This window comes from Juglans regia, chromosome 13, assembly GCF_001411555.2.
Source record: "Juglans regia cultivar Chandler chromosome 13, Walnut 2.0, whole genome shotgun sequence".
Lineage (NCBI taxonomy): Eukaryota > Viridiplantae > Streptophyta > Magnoliopsida > Fagales > Juglandaceae > Juglans > Juglans regia.
This window is the reverse complement of record NC_049913.1, coordinates 19,284,013-19,302,047: the sequence shown is the minus strand read 5'-3', so window position 1 is coordinate 19,302,047 and position 18,035 is coordinate 19,284,013. Positions and strand designations below refer to the sequence as shown.

At 35.5% G+C, this 18,035-nt stretch overlaps 2 protein-coding genes across 13 annotated transcripts in view; one reads left to right on the top strand and one right to left on the bottom strand.

Annotated features, from left to right (window-relative positions):
* The first annotated feature begins 6,236 nt into the window (after positions 1 to 6,236).
* The window catches only part of LOC109006927 (notchless protein homolog), a 12,838-nt gene continuing 1,039 nt past the window's right edge, over positions 6,237 to 18,035 (top strand). The window contains exons 1-6 of one of the 9 annotated variants that reach the window (XR_001998716.2): positions 6,262 to 6,547; positions 6,632 to 6,809; positions 7,021 to 7,131; positions 7,705 to 7,842; positions 8,203 to 8,257; positions 9,448 to 9,816. Coding sequence is in view for 6 of the 9 variants with exons in the window: in XM_018986376.2 (XP_018841921.1) it covers positions 6,440 to 6,547; positions 7,021 to 7,131; positions 7,705 to 7,842; positions 8,136 to 8,231 (453 nt within the window). In the remaining 3 variants the exon portion in view is untranslated. Of the gene's footprint in view, positions 6,810 to 7,020; positions 7,132 to 7,704; positions 7,843 to 8,135; positions 8,258 to 9,378; positions 9,817 to 18,035 lie in introns of those variants that run through there. The other 8 variants (XR_001998715.2, XR_001998712.2, XM_018986376.2 and 5 more) reach the window with 8 other exon arrangements.
* The window catches only part of LOC109006893 (uncharacterized protein At2g02148), a 23,036-nt gene continuing 17,940 nt past the window's right edge, over positions 12,940 to 18,035 (bottom strand). The window contains exons 7-8 of one of the 4 annotated variants that reach the window (XM_018986323.2): positions 14,214 to 14,468; positions 12,940 to 13,312 (exon numbers count right to left, since the gene is read on the bottom strand). In XM_018986323.2, coding sequence (XP_018841868.1) covers positions 13,211 to 13,312; positions 14,214 to 14,468 — 357 coding nt within the window. In that variant the 3' untranslated portion in view covers positions 12,940 to 13,210. Of the gene's footprint in view, positions 13,313 to 13,359; positions 13,628 to 14,213; positions 14,469 to 18,035 lie in introns of those variants that run through there. The other 3 variants (XM_035684648.1, XM_035684650.1, XM_035684649.1) reach the window with 3 other exon arrangements.

The window sequence follows — 18,035 nt, the reverse complement described above, 5'->3', positions numbered from 1 at the left end:
CCTTGCTCTGTAAGTTCACGCCATTTCCTCTCCCTCTCATTCATCTTGTAAACTCTCTCTCCCTCTCAGTTGCATAGCCACCACTCGTCGGAGTTGACGCGGTGCCCAGCCACCAGACCCACCATCGCGACTGCCTTCTTCCTCTCTCGGTGAGCATCGCACCACCCAACCCGATTAATGCATGCAACACATTCACGTGTAAAACCCAACCCGAATACATGCAACCCGTAAAATCCAACCCGTAAAATCAATTTTTGGTGGGTTAGTTAAATTACAAAAATGCCCTTTGTATTGTTGTAACACCCCGTTCCCGAAAAGACATTTTAGAATTTTCGAGGAGCCAGTGTGCTACTACTAAACTTAAATATAAAAAGCTTTTCCTTTTTAACAATGCGTTAGATACGAAAGAATTCCATAAAATAACAAACTTCAATAAATACTGAAAATTTAAAATAAAGTCTGCGGAAGCATTTATTAAGAAATACAGAAGTCTTATGTGCTTATCAAAATAATTTATTTAAACCATAGAAATAATCATAGCAAAATCTGTCTAGGCCTCAGCCTTGCCTCCCGGAGTCAAGTCCTGTCCTGCAGTCTCATCTTCATAAATGTCATCACCTGGGGGTTTTAAAAAAAACATGAAAACAAACAAAAATGAGTCGAATACTCAATAAGCAACACATCATACAGTAAACATAATAAACATAAGGTGTCTTGAAAAGCGTGCATATTCATAAATACATGCATAAATAACATGAACATGAACATTAACTTATCTTTCACTTATCATAGGCCGTTACCCACTATTGACCCCCGTGAGTTAGGGTTAGGGAATCTAAATAGATTCCGATTCCGCCCGTGGCCGCGGGTTGTGGAATCCATACATAAGGAAGACAATACTGGGTGCACTACCAGCATGCACGACCTGGCAATGCAATATGCCCATAACATAGGTACCGTTTTCATATCATAACATAGGCCGTTACATATTTTATCAAATCATACTTGCATACTTGTCATTTCATAGATTTCAAAAGAAATCACATACATACTTGTCATATCGTATCATAGATTTCAAACGAAATCGCATTCTTTCATAAACGTCGTGATACATGTTTCATCGCATAAAATCATGATTTTTCATAAATATTTTACGAAATAACTCTCTCCTAAAATCATGCATTTCCTAAAATAATTTTATGAATAATCTTTCACTTAAAATCATGCATTTTATAAATAATTTTATGAATAATCTTTCACATAAAATCATGCATTTCATAAATAATTTCATGAATAATCTTCCACAAATAATCATGACTTTTTCATAATTTTATCATGTTTTGGGTACGTAAAAAGGGGCTTCCAATAAAGGGCATACATGCATAATATCATTTATAAAAAGACAAACAGCTCACTGTACATACGCGTAAGGATATGATCATGCTACTTACCTTGCAATGCTAATCCACTATTTTCAGCACGAAATCGGTCGCCTATAAAAAAATAAACACGTATTTTGCATAAATTTCTAATTAAACAAGTGATTCTATTTAAAAACCTAACTATTAAAATAGTCTATATTTTCTAAACCTAAACACTTCTCGACACTAAAATAGTCTTACCCGTTAGTCTTAAATAAGCAAGGATATTTTTGGAAAATAACATACTGAACATGGGTATTTTGGGAAAACAAAATAGAGGGGCATTTTTGTAATATAACTAACCTAAAGAAAAAGAATGATTTACGGTTTGCATGATCCGGTTTACGCGTGAAAGGAAATGCATGCAATCGGGTTGGGTGGTGCGATGCTCACCGAGAGAGAGGCTGAGTGCGACGGTGGGTCTGGTGGCTGGCCGGGTTTCACGGTGGCTAGGAGGGGTCGGCGTCGGCTGGGATTCTCTGGGCAGGGTGATGCAACGCCGAGAGAAGGAGGGAGGGAGAACGGAGAGAAAGTTTACGCACCACACAGCGTGTATAGGGGCTACGGGCGGTGGCGCTGGGCGTCACTGGGCGGTGGAGACTTGATCTCCGGCGTCGTCTGTTGCTGCTGACGGTGGCGTCGCGGCCCAAAAGTGGCAAAACGTGGTTCCCGGTTTGAGTGAGGATGCTCTGCTTCGAGGGGCTAAAACAGGGGAGGGCAGGCCGTGCAGTGGTTCTGCTAGCTGGGCTACGAGGTGGCCAGAGGGAGGAGCTGAGACGTGGTTTGCTTGGCTTGGGCAAGGTGGTGCTGCGGGGTAGCCATGCTGCGGAACTAAATGTGGGGCTGGGCAGTGCTAATGCACGGGTTTCCGTCGTGCGGGTGGCTTACGGGGTGTGGTGCACGTGAAGGCTTGGCTGAGCGACGGTGGTGGAGGGCAGCGACGAGGGGGGCTTGCTGTTTGCCTTGGCGTGGAGGGGATCAGAGTACGACGGGGTAGTTTGGGAGTGTGAGGGGCTAGTTTCGGCTTGAGGATGGGGCTGGTGGTTGGACGTAATGAGCCTAGCTCTATATATATGGACCCAAGAAAACCCTAGTGAAGAAGGAGAAGAAACGTACGTGCATGGAAGTGGATTAGGTTTCGTGCGTGTTTGAAATTTATAGAATAAAACCGGTAGCTAAGAGTTTCATTTTGAAGAGGAAATAAGAATAGGAATAGTGTTTGGACTCTAATACACACGTGCTTGGAGTAAAAATAAAAGCTAAAAAAAAATAAAAAAATAAAATAATAATAATGGAGACTTAACTCTAGGTTTATAAAAAAAATCATCTGATAATTCACTTTAACTCATTAAAAAAATTTATTTGTAATTTATTTCTAAAAAAAAATATAGGGTCGGGTCGTTACAATTGTTTTCCCAAAATCCCCATTCCCATTATATTGTTTTCTTCAAAAATACCCATGTCTATTTAGGATTAAAAGATGAGAATATTTTAGTGTTAGGAAGAATCTAGGTTTAGGAAATATAGACTATTTTAATAGTTTAAGTTTTTAATAAAGTCACAGGTTTAATTATAAATTTATGAAAATTGCGTGTTTATTTTATAGGTGACCGATTACGTGCCGAAAATGGTGGATTAGTGTTTCAAGGTAAGTAACATGATCATATCCTTACACGTATGTACGGTAAACTACTTGTCTTTTTATAAAAGATAGTATGCATATATGCCTTTCATTGGAAGCCCATTTTTACGTACCTAAATGCATGATTTTATGTGACAATTATTTTATAAAATTATTTGTGAAATGCATGATTTTATGTGGAAGAGTTATGCATAAACTTATTTATGAAAAGTCATAATTTTATGTGAGAGTTATGCATAAAATTATCTATAAAAAGTCATGAATTTATGTGAGGGAAACATGTATCACAATATTTATGAATGAATGCGATTTTATTTGGAATCTATGATACGATATGACAAGTATGTATGCGATTTCTTTTGAAATCTATGAAATGACAAGTATACAAGTATGATTATGATAAAATATGTAACAGCCTATGTTATGATATGAAGACGGTACCTATGTTATGGGCATATTGCATTGTCAGGTCATGCATGCTGGTAGTACACTCAATATGTCTTCCTTATGTATAGATTTCACAACCCACGACCACGGACGGAATCAGAATCTATTTAGATTCTCTAACCCTAACTCACAGGGGTCAACAATGGGTAACGGCCTATAATAAGCGAAAAGATATGTTCATGTTCATGTTCATGTTCATGTTAATTACATATGTATTTGTGAGTATGCACGTTTTTCAAGAAACCTTATGTTCATTATGTTTACTGTATGATGTGTTGCTTATTGAGTATTCAACTCATTTTAGCTTGTTTTTATGTTTTTAAACTATTCCAGGTAATGATATTTATGAGGATGAGACAGCAGGACAAGACTTGACCCCGGGAAGCGAGGCAGAGGCCTAGACAGATTATGCTATGATTATTTCTATAGTTTATAGTTTAAATAAATTATTTTGATAAGCACATGGGACTTCTGTATTTTTTTTATAAGGCTGAGATAATAGCGGAAGATTAATAATTTGAGAAATAGTAGAGGAAGAAGGAGAAATAATTTTGGAGTATGTTAGTAGTTTTGGAGAAGTTAATGGTGAGAATTGATTGTAAGATAGCCTAATATTTTGTGATAATGTTCTCAATATTGTGTATGATTTTGGAGTTGTAGAAGGATTAGGTGATGGATAAGGAGGAGATGGTGGTTGAGCATAAGAAGATTTGGACTTTATTCTTGATCTTTAATCAAACTTCCTTGACTGATTTACAATCTATTCTAAATAAAAAATTTTGATTAACAAATTATCTTGAAATTTAGAAATACATAATACAATAGCTAATTTTTTTTAATAGTATTGTAATTCTTTTGGCCAGGATTCCAATATCCTAAATGGAATCTAATAATCTGTTCCAAATCAGTTGATAATTTTTGTTTCATAATTCTTCTATAACCAAGATTAGAGTCATCTGTTTCAACAATTTTAAAAGTATGAGGTGATGAGACTCCTAAACATAGTAATTTTTTAACTTGAGACTTAATTTGTTTTATAATATTTGTATCTGTTTCTATCCATTGGGTGAATTATTTTTTAATCTTTTGAATAATGGTTTACATAATGGCCTGAGAGATTGATAAAAATCTACAACATAATTAAGACTTCCCAAAAATTTTTGAATTATTGCTTAACTTTTATTTCATCAGGAAATTTATTAGCAAATTCTATTGCTACACATAGAGTGAAACGCGATTGAGTCCGTGTGACACTTAACTGAGTAACATAGAGTGAAACACGCTTGAGTCTGTGTTTCACGTAACTGAATACATGGAGTGAGACACGCTTGAATCCATGTTTCACTTAATTGAGTAACATGGAGTGAGACACGCTTGAGTCCGTATTTCACTTAACTTGTGGTTAACCACGCTTGAGTCCGTGGCTCCGTAACATTTCTTATCTTTCTTAATGCATGAGAATTTATTAGGCTTCATGAATATTTCTATCATGGCATATTCTTGTACAGGACATAGCATGACATATTCTTGTACATGACATAGCATAACATGGCATATTCTTGTACATGGCATGGCATAACATAGCATATTCTTGTACATGGCATATTCTTGTTCATGGTATAGCATGACATAGCATAACATGACATAACATGCTCTGAACGTTATATGACATCCCATGGCATACATGATCTAAGCACTACATGAACACGACATACATGATCTAAGTACTATATGAACATAGCATGCATAATCTATGTATTACATGGACATGGCTTGCATAATCTGACTATTCCATTACATGACATACTTAACTTGAATTACTACATGAACATCTCATGGCTCTCATATGATTTTTAATAACATTCAATCAATCAAACAACAAATTCATTCATTCAAGCATAATCTCGTATTTCATCAAAGATCGTAAATGAATCTAACCTTGACTTGCCTCTTAGCGTAGCGTACTTAACCATCATAAGCACATCATATTTTCATACATAACAATAATATTCACAGTGTGCATGCAATTATATATAATCATACTATTTACCTCTTAGCGTTGCTTCCTGATTTCCAACTTGTAGCGCGTTACCTATACGAGGTTCTAAACGTTATTAATTTCCTAGCAAAACGTGTCGTAATACTCTACGTAATTAAATACGTATAAGGAATTTAACTAAAATAATAGGCTCCAAATATGCTTAAAAATCCTTTAAATACCTTTTATAAAAATTGTGTCTATAGGCTCATAATTATTCAAGTAGTAAAGTCCATGTAAAAGTAATGTTTCCTGAAAATATAATCACCCTAATAAAATACTAAAACATGTTTTTGTAAAGCACCACCATCCCACTTTAAAACCGTAAGACAGTTTCTGTCAACCTAAGCTCACCCACTTAAATTATCATATCTAGTCCTTTAAATATAAAATAGTAGAAAATATCTACATATTATGTATTTTATAAAATAACAATGTAATGATTTTGCAACCCAGGTTTAATAATACTGTAGGCCCACATTAGTAAACAGTCTTCTTAAATAATATACCAGTTTCTGTAAGATTGGATCCAGCTTATAACATGGCCCGGGAGATAATAGGCCCTCTTCGAGTTTATAAGGTTCCTGGCCCAAAGGCTTAAGGCCCACGACCCATTCTAACACCTGTAAAGTAAAAGCCCTAAAGCTGAGAAAGAAAAGCTCCTGAGAGGAGCATCGTGCGACATAAAGGCAACTCACTGAGAGAGGGACTGAGTGCGACGGCGACACACGGGTGGCTGGAAGCTACTGGCGACGCGACTGGGTCCTCTGGGCAGTTGCGCGACACAAGAAAGAGAGTTAGTTTAGAGAGTTTAAAGAGAGAACTTATCAAACCGAAAAAACACTAGGGAGAGAAAATGGTGGTTGACGGCGATGGGCTTACCGGAAGGGAATGGATGCGAAGGGGCTAGGTTGGCCGGCGTTTTCTGTGGTGGTGTGGGAGGTGGTCCGTCGAGGTGACTGTTGGTTGCCGAGAGGGGCTACGGTGGTGCTTGCGGGAGTGAGTTTTTCTTTCTTTGCGTGAACGAGTTTTCTCCAAGAATTTTCGTGTGTATAATTCAGAGGCTTTGTGGGTTTCTTATAGGCGATGGGAGGGAACAACGTGAACCTTCAGGAGATTGGCTGAAATTTGAAGTTGCCCTTTAGGACCTATTCCTACGAGAAGTCAGATTCTGGGAGGATTTTGAAGAGTTTGAGTTGGAGTTAGTCTTGAACTAGGAACCAAATCTAATATGGGAATCTAATGGATAAACCATACGGAGGTAGGAATCACTAAATTCGGTTAGCATTTTTCCTAAAATGATAATAAAAATATAAAGACAATAAAAATAAATAAATAAATAAAATACTACTTTCAAACCCTAAATTCGAACCCATACGTGACATCTACTGTTGTCGTCCTTTGTGTTGCTAATAATTCTTTCCCTTTTATTTTTTATTTTTACCAACTTCCTCTTTTTATATTTGTTTTAGGGTCATGGGCATTGGGTCAACTCTCTTGCATTGAGCACTGAATATGTTCTTCGCACTGGGGCTTTTGACCATACTGGCAAGCACTATTCATCACCAGAGGAAATGAAAAAGGTAACTGTCATTGAGTAGTATATGTGATAGATTTTTGCTTCTTTTTTTTGAGTTAGAGGTGGAGTTCGGTTGCTGGATGTATCAAATGAGATAATGGTTATGGAGCCAAATTTTAAACAGTTATAGGGTCTTTTTGTTCCATTGGTAGAGAGAATAGTAAAGCCGAAAAAAGAAATTTTGTTTGTTTTGAAGTAATTTACTGGATTGGGGTCATCCCAATCACCTCTTACCCTTAATAATTTGTGACGTAGCTTTTCTTTTTAATCATTTTTTAATTATTTATATAAATGAATTTTGGGGAGGACTAGACGCTCAAGTTTAAGGCTTCAGTTTTAGCTCATTTTAATGGGAAGACACTTAGTTTTTTGGCCTTTTAGCATTCAAATCGCTAGGTGAAAACTTTTACCCGCTATTCTTCTCCTGTCCTCACTGCCTCAATTATTGCCATGTGCTGTTGCAGCCGTAATGTTTTTTTCATGTTAGACTTCCGCTTCATGCACGAATGTTTTCCTAATTTTCTCCATCTTTCCTTCAGATAGAACGAATTATTTCCCATTGTGCTACTAATTACAGGTTGCTTTGGAAAGGTATAACAAAATCAAAGGCAATGGCCCTGAAAGATTGGTTTCTGGATCGGATGATTTTACCATGTTTCTTTGGGAACCTTCTGTCAGCAAGCATCCCAAAACTCGCATGACAGGTCATCAACAGGTACAAATATTTTGTAATTTGATTATCTGTCCTCAATTGCAATCCCAAATTATTCATCATTATTTTTTTGTGTTTCCCCTTCTTCTGCCTCTAGATTGTTTCAATTTATTTTGATATCCACGACTATCTCCCCCACCTTTTTTGATTTATGCTACCCTAGTTGTTGCTGGAATTGCTAATACAGATACCTTTGTATTTGAATGTTCTGATTTATATATATTTTAACATATAAATTGCACGAATCTTGTCCTTTTAGTGAAAAACTATAGTTTGTTCTTGTTGCTTTCAAACAGCTTGTCAACCATGCATCTCCGTTCACTTACCTCGCAGCTAATCTTGATGTTGCATTTTGTCCTACAGCTGGTCTGCAGACAGTAGGCTTCTTTTGATTGGTAGCTAGGATTATACACTCAAGGTAACTTCTAAAACTATTACTCTTTCTTCTCGTAGTTGCAAGTCCCAAATTGACTAAGAGCCTTTGGCTCCACAAGGTGTTGGAAAAACAGCTCTAATGTTGGGCATTACGGAAACAAGAATATATGTATGTATATAATGCCATTTCTTTAAAATTTGAAGATATCGCAGAATGCTATGCATTGCTATAAGGTTCGTTTTATAGCCTCTGACTGAGTTTGTACTCTGAGATTGTGATTGAGTTTGTGTAACAGCCTGCTAGAAATTCAATAGTGAAATTTCTATAGGCTTTAGGAATCTCGTGAAAATCCCATAAGTTTTTACGAATCTACTAATCGTATAGATTTTAGTCTGTTCACATAGTCAGTGTTATCACTCACTATGGTGCCAAAAATGCGATTTTAATTATTTGAAGTAGTTAGAAGAGTCAGAATGCATTATTAACTATGCCATTAGACTCAGTTGATTATTTAGAATTTTATGGCGCAATAACTCATTTTCATAATTTTGGATGAAACGCCTATTCAAAACTGTGAAATTATTTTTAGAGGCACTTTGAGATTGAATTTCAGTAAACGATTTTCACCATAGGTTAATATGAATATTTAGGATTTTTCAGTATTAAGCTTATTATGCACTTTCTTGGAGTGAATAGTAATCTCGATAAGCGTCTCGAGTGCAGTGTTTTTAAAATCACAGTGTGGAATGTCCAAATTAGGTTAGAGAAGTTTTATTTGGACACTTTGCAAGATCTTAGCCACATATGATGAATAGTATTAGATACTTGGCACCATGAGGAACGTTTGATGGAATTGAAGGAATCAAGGTGTGAGATCATGCCATTTAAGCAAAAACCGGCCTATACCATCTGGCCAATCCAATTGTGCCAAACCAAAGAGGATTTATACCCTAGTAAAACCCTATATGGTTGGAATCCAATTGAAAATCCAAAAGCATGGTTGGAACCGAAATCCATGCTATTAATCTTTCAAATTTATGTTAGAATATCATTATCGAACCTTTTTAATCTTGGATATTTGATTGGGCCAAGAGAAATTGAATTTGGGCCTGATTGCAACCCAAACCCTCTTAAAACCCTAAATTGAGGCATATTTGATTTAGGCCCACGAAATTGGCCATCTTAGCATTACTTTTTGGCTAAGGAATTTCATCCCCCACATGGCTGATCAGATGTCTTCAAGAGGGTGAGCATAAGTTAGGTCTTGCAACAAAGTGATGTACCTTTTGAGGCGTAGCGATGGAGGTGGAAGAAGAGAAAGAGAATCGACTACCAACAAAGTGATGTGCCTTTTGACAGATCCATATGGAACGCGTCTGGGAGCTACCATGTACCTTCCCCAAAATGCTGGGCACCAACAGCTCCAGCAAATGGTCAACAAGCTTCTCAACAATGTAAGCTTTAGGATTTTGACTTTTTTCTTTTGTTGTTGATCGTAGTGTTTTTTTTTTTTTTGCTGTTAGACTAACAGACATTATCAAATATTAGTCCACTTTCTATGTCTATTTTATGAAATTGACCCTATTATTTTCTTGTGAGCACTTTGCTTTCGACTTTGCTTGCTCGGTAGCGAGAACTTTGTTTTCTATTGGGCTTGACAAGAGAGCAACCCTTTGCATCTCATCATGCTTATTCTGGGTATGGGTACTTTGTCTTTCATAGTGCGCCTCTGGGCTAGCACTTTACTTTCCCTCATTACTTGACTAAGGGCGAGCAAAGGTCGCCCAATTGTCGAGTCGCACAAAACTTGGCCCAATCCCAAGGCGAGCAAAACAAGAAACGAGCTCCCTTGAGGACCTGAGGTCAACTTAAGGTGCCTTTTGGATAGTGAATTAAGATGAGATGAGTTGAGATGAAAGTTGAAAGTTGAATAAAATATTGTTAAAATATTATTTTTTAATATTATTTTTGTTTTAGGATTTGAAAAAATTGAATTGTTTATTATATTTTGTGTGAGAATTTGAAAAAATTGTAATGATGATATGAGATGAAATGAAACACGTCTTATATCCAAACCAGGCCTAAAAATTCAATAGGGAGACAATCATTCAATTAAGACGATTATTTTCGATGTTAATAAATCTTTTGGTAAGTTCATGAAAGGAAATTGACACAAATATTTTATATTGCGGAAACCCTGGCTATTTTGGCGACAAAAATCGTCGCTGCCCAAAGTCTCTGTTTTTTAAATAGTTTAGTAGATGCCATGTACCTAGTGACATGTAGACCACCACCCTCACAAAAATTGAACCCCCAACCCTAAAACCCTAAATCCCTATCTTCTAAACGCCAAAGAAAAACACTAGAATACATGCTGGGAAGAGGGCACGGAATTCACACCCTCCATGTCATCAATATTGAAATGTCCATATTGCCCTTATTTAATTGAATCCTTGGCTTTCTTGCTCCATCCTTCTCTTTCCTTCTGTGCATTTCGTTCTTTATCCATTTTTCCATGGTAGAACAGATCACGATACCCAACCATGCTTGAGGGAGCTGAAACATGTTCGACGAAAATCGTTCTAGAAAAAAAGCAGCTTGATAGAAAACTCCAAGAGGTGCTCCATAACCTCTCAATGCATTTCTCCACGATTAAAAAAGAAGTGATAATAGAATTAATTTATAGAGTGGATATATTTAATGCTTTTATGGACTCTCATTTGCAAGAGTTAAACAACAAATTTAGTAAGGGGTGAGCACCGACATAGTCGGAGTCGGATTCTATCGGAGTTCAGATTTAAACTTCGACTTGTGTAGGCTGTGATTCAACTTCGACTCCTGACTTTGTTGGCTTTCAAATTTTAGTTTTTTCCAAAAATTAAAAACTAAAACTAAATAATTCACTGCTAATTTACTTCTATACTAATTATCTAACTTATTTTATATTAGACTTATACTATAGTGTCTAATTTACATTTGATCATACTATAGTATTACATATTATTTCTAGTGTCTAATTACATATTATTATACAATAGTATTATGTGTTATTAACTTATTATATTTAGACTTATTTCTATATTAGTGTCTAACTTATTTATAACTTATTTCTACACTAGACTTATTTCTAGTGTCTACTTACATGTTATTATACTTTAGTAAATTAGTATTATGTGTTATTAACTTATTATACTAGACTTATCAGTTATTTCTATACTAGTATCTAATTTATTTCTATACAAGACTTACACTATATGGTCTAATTACATGTTATTATACTAATGTCTAACGTATTTCTAACTGAATCATATACTAGACTTTCTAGTGTCTAATTTATTTCTAGTGTCTAACTTATTTCTATATTTGGTTATGTATGGTAGTAATACTATGATTTTTATATATACTAAAGTAACTAAACTATTATTAGTTTATTTACATTATAGTATAAGTATATTATTTTATAATAATTATCTAATAATAGTATATTATTGAATTTAACTATATAAGTTCTAGTTATATAACTAAAGAAATATACTAGTATATATGATAAATGTATAAATAAATGCATATTTTATAACATATGTATAATATCGGAGTCGGATTCAGAAGGCAAATTCAGAATCAATCCAGTGACACCTCGAACTCCAACTCCGGCTGAAAAATTAAAAAAAACTCTGACTCCGACAAATGGAGTCAGAGTCAGAATCGAGTTAGATTCAGAGTTAGAATTGAGTTAGATTAGAGTTATATTCAGAGTCGAATTTTTGTCCAGCCCAAAATTTAGTGAAAGGGCAATGGAGCTTATTTGTTTAGTTCTTTGGAATCCAAAAATATATAAGTAATTTAAAACTAAAAATATATGTAATCTTGTGGAGAAGTTTTATTCAAAAGATTTTACAAAACAAGAAAAAAAAATCAATTAAGATTTCAGTTGCAACATTACAAGTACAATGTGCCTTATCTTATCATCCAAATCTACAACACGTATCCATAATTTATGACTAATGCTAGGTATTGACAACGACAAGATAGTCCAACAGCAACTACCTTGCAGGTTTTTTCAACTACGAATATCGTTAAAACAAGACTCCAAAATGAAATGTAGGGATAGCTTTCTTAGAGACCATTGGATAGTCTACATTGAGAATGAAATTGATGAATATTTAGAGCATATGTTACAGTTGATGAATTTTATTCAATGAAAATGCCAATTGACATAATTGTTTCTATTATACTATTTTTTTTTTTCTAAATTCAAATTTCTAGTACATGAACAACATACATTTTTTTTCTGAATTCAAATTCAAATATATTCCTCCACTGAAGGATATTAGTGGGACATATTTCTAACAACTATAAAGTAAGAAGTACACATAATTGGCCTTCAAATTATGGCCAATGAATCATGCCTAAATATTCGTTAATATAGAATTTGTGTGGTCAATTCGTCTTCGTTAAAAGTGGGAAAAAAACACTAAACAGGAATCACAAGCTTTTTACGTTGCAATAGTCAACATTATTTCGAAGACAATGGCAAAAATCAAAATGCTCTTGTGCATCCAACTAACATTTTGTACATGAAATCAGATCATAAGTTATCATCTTTCTAGGTAAAAAAAGGTTTTGGGGTTACATTAATCTCGTTTGGATAGCGAAAGTATTTCATCTCATCTCATCATTACAACTTTCTCAAATTTCTACACAAAATATAATAAACAATTCAATTTTTTCAAATTTCAAAACAATAATAATATTAAAAAATAATATTTTACTCAACTTTCAACTTTCATCCAAAATGATCTCATCTCATCTCATCTCATCTCATCTCATCTCACTATCCAAACTGCACCTAAATGGTCTCTATACTTAAAAATATCGTACATCAGATCTAAAAGTTGACCTTCTACATTAGTACATATATTTGAAACTCCTAAATCAAATATAAAAGAATATGCATGTAAATATATTTATGTACATATAAGTGACAGCACCATGTCACGTTCCTAACCTTTTAACACCGCATTCAGAGCAGAATTTAGAAGTTTCTCTCAAGTACGGGGCCCCACATTCGTCACAAAACTTTGCCGGGCTGGATGGCTGACATATGATCAATCTTAAAAATTCAGTAAAGACACAGGTTGAAAGAAAAAGATAACAAATAAATCCTGAGCCTTTTCCAAACATTCACAAAGCTAATGAAGCCCTACTCTGTTTTCCATAAGAAAAAGCATCAATAAAGATTCGAGAAAAATCAGCCATTTACAGAAAATTAAGCAAGATTCATAGATAGTTTAAGCTCGTGAGGATACATAAAGATTCTAATCAAATATACAATGAAGGAAATGGACCATTATTCTGATGTAACATAAATAATGCTGGGACAAAAAGATCACATGAATTGAGACATTGTTCCTGTCATAATCACAAAGCAAAAACATTCCCTCTTAATAGATTGGCAATACGAGTTCACACTCACACATCATCACAAATCAACACAAGAAAACATGTGAATGCAAAACTTTGATAAAGTCATGTATATATATTACATGATTTTTTTTTTATCAAGTATAAATTACATGAAAAATAAAATGGCACAATAACAAATCTCTCAAAATGTTTCTCAATATAACTCACTTGCAGTTGAAAACATAAGCACACACATATACACACAAAGAAATCAAACGTCAACAACAGAATATTGCTTTTAGGGGATAGATAGCAGGTGATATCTATCCCCTGCTATGGTCAAATATGCTGAGCTACTTTTGACCAACTTTGTTTTGGCTGGCTATAATAATGGAAAAACAGAAGTCCACAAATAGGTTGTATAGATGTGCTTGTTCTACACCAGCAACATTAGCTAAAATTTAACATAATATCTTTATCGTTAAGGGTAACCATGCGACTAGCCATGAAAATAAAACTAAAACTTATGATATTCAAATAGGTGCTATCATAATTCATAGTTGATGGAGGAATAATCGAATTATTAACCCACCAGTACATGCAAACGCCCTCCAGCATGACCACCACCTGTGAGCGGTTGTAAGGATGCCATCTGTTGTGATATGGTTGGTTGATGAGGATGAGTAATTTCAGGCAAGTGAGAAGCAGGAGCACATTGATGACTGTGAGGATAGTGGGATGCAGGGTGTATGTGTTGTTGATGATTCTGATGAACTGGGTGAAATTGGGGCTGATGCGAAAGCTGTTGCATAGGATGTTTGCAAATGATCTGCTGCTGATTTTGTGGCTGCAAAGAGGGATAAGAAATGATAAAAAAAAAAAAGAAATTTTACAAAAGAACAAAAAAGGCTATATATTGAATGCCATAAAACTATCAAGAACACATTTGCAAACGTCTCAATCACAACCATGGCAATCTAATAGCATTATTAATATGAATATAGACAAAGATTGATTTTAGTTGATTTCTGAGTGGTGCATGTGAATATAAATCTAAACAGGATTTTCTCTGAATCACGAAGTGAGCTAAAATGAGGTGAACTCCACATCTAGGCCCTGCCCATTATTTTAAAAAAATGGACACAGAACGAGTGAAAGGATTTTAACCAGCCTTAACCACTTCAGAATCACATTTTTATTTGACTATGGAATGCATGATAAGGTCTCAAATTAATCTCTGGTTCAACATGTAGATATGGCACGAGTCTTCAAAGAAGTGCTGCTAAACATTTTTGTCTTTATACTTCAGATTTTTCCAGTTCACTGACTACTCTCAGCACAGCATCATGACAGTATTTCACTCCAGCCACAGTTAGGGCTGTCAATTTTTTACATGACCCTCGAACCCGACACGTAATATTTTTTTTGGTAAGTGAGAAGATATTTTATTGATATTGAAACAGGCATAATCCAAGCACACAAGAAGTATATATGTGATTACACCTAGTTAGGAACTGGAAACCAACGTGTAATATCAGGGTTAAGGTTGGGCATAATAGGGTTAGGGTCAATTCGGGTTGACCCGGTTAATAGTTGAGTAGTGTTGAGTGACTCAACCTGCAGGTTCATGTGTTGACCCGATCATCCAAAAGGAAACCGGTCAGTTGGGTCAATCCATGACCCGATTGACCCGCTACATATTTCTAACTAGAAATTGAATTTTAAATGGAAAAACAGAACTCTTGTTTTAATTATATTCTTAAATGTTTACTTATAAAAAGAAATAATAATTATATTCTTAAATGTTTCTTGTATAACCTGTCTTGTTATAATAGTAAGAATGTTCAAATATTTATGAATCTTTTTTATTCTTGTTTTTTTTTTAAAACGGGTCTTGTTGGGTTGACCTAACCCGAATTGATAAAAGGATCAACATTAGTTATTTGGGTCAGATTCGGGTCAAGGTGTTTGAACCAATTAGTTATTCGTGTTGGGTTCAAGTTGATTTGAAATTGACCCGGCCCGACACAATTGACAGCCCTACACCACAACATAACTTCAATCACATAAGTTTGGCCGTATTAATGTTTTTTTTTTTTTTTTAAAGGTTCATATTATGGAGATAAGGGGTGAAAAGGAAGGAATAAGTATTAATGTTAGGCAGCGCATAATCATTAACCCTGGTGGAGCATAATTCTGGAGGATCAGAACTCCAGTTTCAGGTCCTGATCCACTGTACCCATGAGACAAGTTCTATGGAAGTTGACGCTGAGCAACTACAAGTATTTGCGTTAACCTAATTTGAGGCTTGTTTTCTAACCATCTCTTTAATGAACCTTGTAGGATCTACAATATTTCATTCTAAACACCGAAATTAGATTTTTAGTTGGGTCGACAATCATGCAATGTCCTATAAGCAGGGCAATAGTTGTTCATGGCGACATCGATTATGGCGACATTTCTGGACCAGTGAGCAGATAGGCTTTAGCAATTAAGCGAAACAAAGAACGAAGAAAAAAATGAAGGGGAAAGAAGCAGAAAACAATTTGTCAGGATGCAAATGTCCCTCCCAAAGGCAGCTTGTGAAATTCATGTTTCGGAACAATAAATAGTCAAAACCTTTATAGGATAACTAAAGCCAAAAAAAAAAAAAAACATACAGTCCCTATTGTATCATCCAGACCCCAAAAGTGTGATTTTATTATTATTACTATTTTATTAGAAATGTTTTGAGGTAGTAATTTTGAATAGGATTTCTCTACAGTTAAACTATATGCCTCTTTTATTTTTCTGTTTGGTCTCCCAGATTGGGTAGTTTCCTGATTTGAAACTAACTTTCAACTCTAACACTTCAAAACTCTTATATCCTCTCAGTGCTTCTTTCCTTGTGGGAGTAGTTTTCCAAAGTTTAGTCGAATTCAAACCTCTCCAGATCACTCATGATATCTCCCTATCCCTCATCTATAAAACCCACAAGACCATTAGCAAAAACCATGAAACTTGCACACGCTAGCCACCATAGCAGCCTCGGCAGACAGAGCAAAACCCACAAATTGAGACACCTACCTCGCCAGAAACCATCACTGAGCACGCCGACAGTGAGCCTTCCTTCCTCCACTGCGTGCGTGACCCATAAGTCCTCTGGGTCTTTGTTTTCTCCAAACCGAGAATAAAAACAGCCCCTGCATTTGTTCCCAGCCACTGTCAACTACATCAGGGAATGTCGGACCACCTCCCGGCGGCCACAAAGATCTCCGAACAGCCAAGTTCCATTGAACCCACACCTTCCGCGTAAGCCCACGCCGGAATCCTCCTTCCTTCTTCTCCATTGTTTCCATTTGACAGTTTCTCTCCCTCTAAACTCTCTCTCTCTCTCTCTCTCTCTCTCTCTCTCTCGGTGTCGCACCACCATAGGGACCCTCCAGCTGCGTCACCGGTCCTTCTCAGCCACCCAGAGCAGCTGCACATCAGCAGCCGCTGCACATCAGCTTCTCCTCTCGATGCTCAGCCATTTCTTTCATCTGTTTTAGTCCTGTGTGTTTTAATTTCCAGAAGAGTAGACACCCTTGAGTTCATAAGGGGCCCTTGGGCCCTAAGTCCATTCGGCTAGTGTTTCCTTGAGTCGGTACTGGGCCTAGTTTTTTTTTAAATGAACTTGTTGGGCTTATTTCAGAAACTATAATAATTTAAGTGAGTGAATTTTGGGTTGACAGAAACTATTTTATTGTTTTAAAGTGAGCTGGTAGTGCTTTACAAAAACCCGTTTTAGTGATTTTAATTAGGCTATTTTTCTTTAATAGGAGCTGGGCTGGAATTTAAGCTAGCCCGAAGTTTTACATGAATAATTATGAGACCATAGACACAATTTTTATAAAAAGTATTTAAGGGATTTTAAAGTATATTTTTAAAGTATGCTATGAAGCCTATTATTTTAGTTAATTCCAATTATACGTATTTAATTACGTAGAGTATTATGACACGCTTTTCTAGGAAATTAGTAACGTCCAATACCTCGTATAGGTAACAAGCCACAAAGTGGGAATCAGGAAGCAGTGTTAAGAGGTAATTAGTATGATCATATAATTGCATGTGTACCATAAATGTTCTAATTGTATATGAAAATGTGATGTTTGTCTACGCTATGCTACAAGCTAAGTCAAATTTAGATCCCTTTCATGATCTTCGATGAATTATAATGATATGCCTGTGAGTGAGCTTATGTATGTTATGCTATTATGGGATTGCGATTTGTGAATTATAATGATATGCATGTGAGTGAGCCTATGTATGTTATGCTATTATGGATTGGAATTTGATGGATGATATATCATGAAAATCACATGTATGCCATACAATGTAATGCCATGAAGTATTTAGATCATATAAGTCATGTAATGTTCATGTAGTTCTCAGA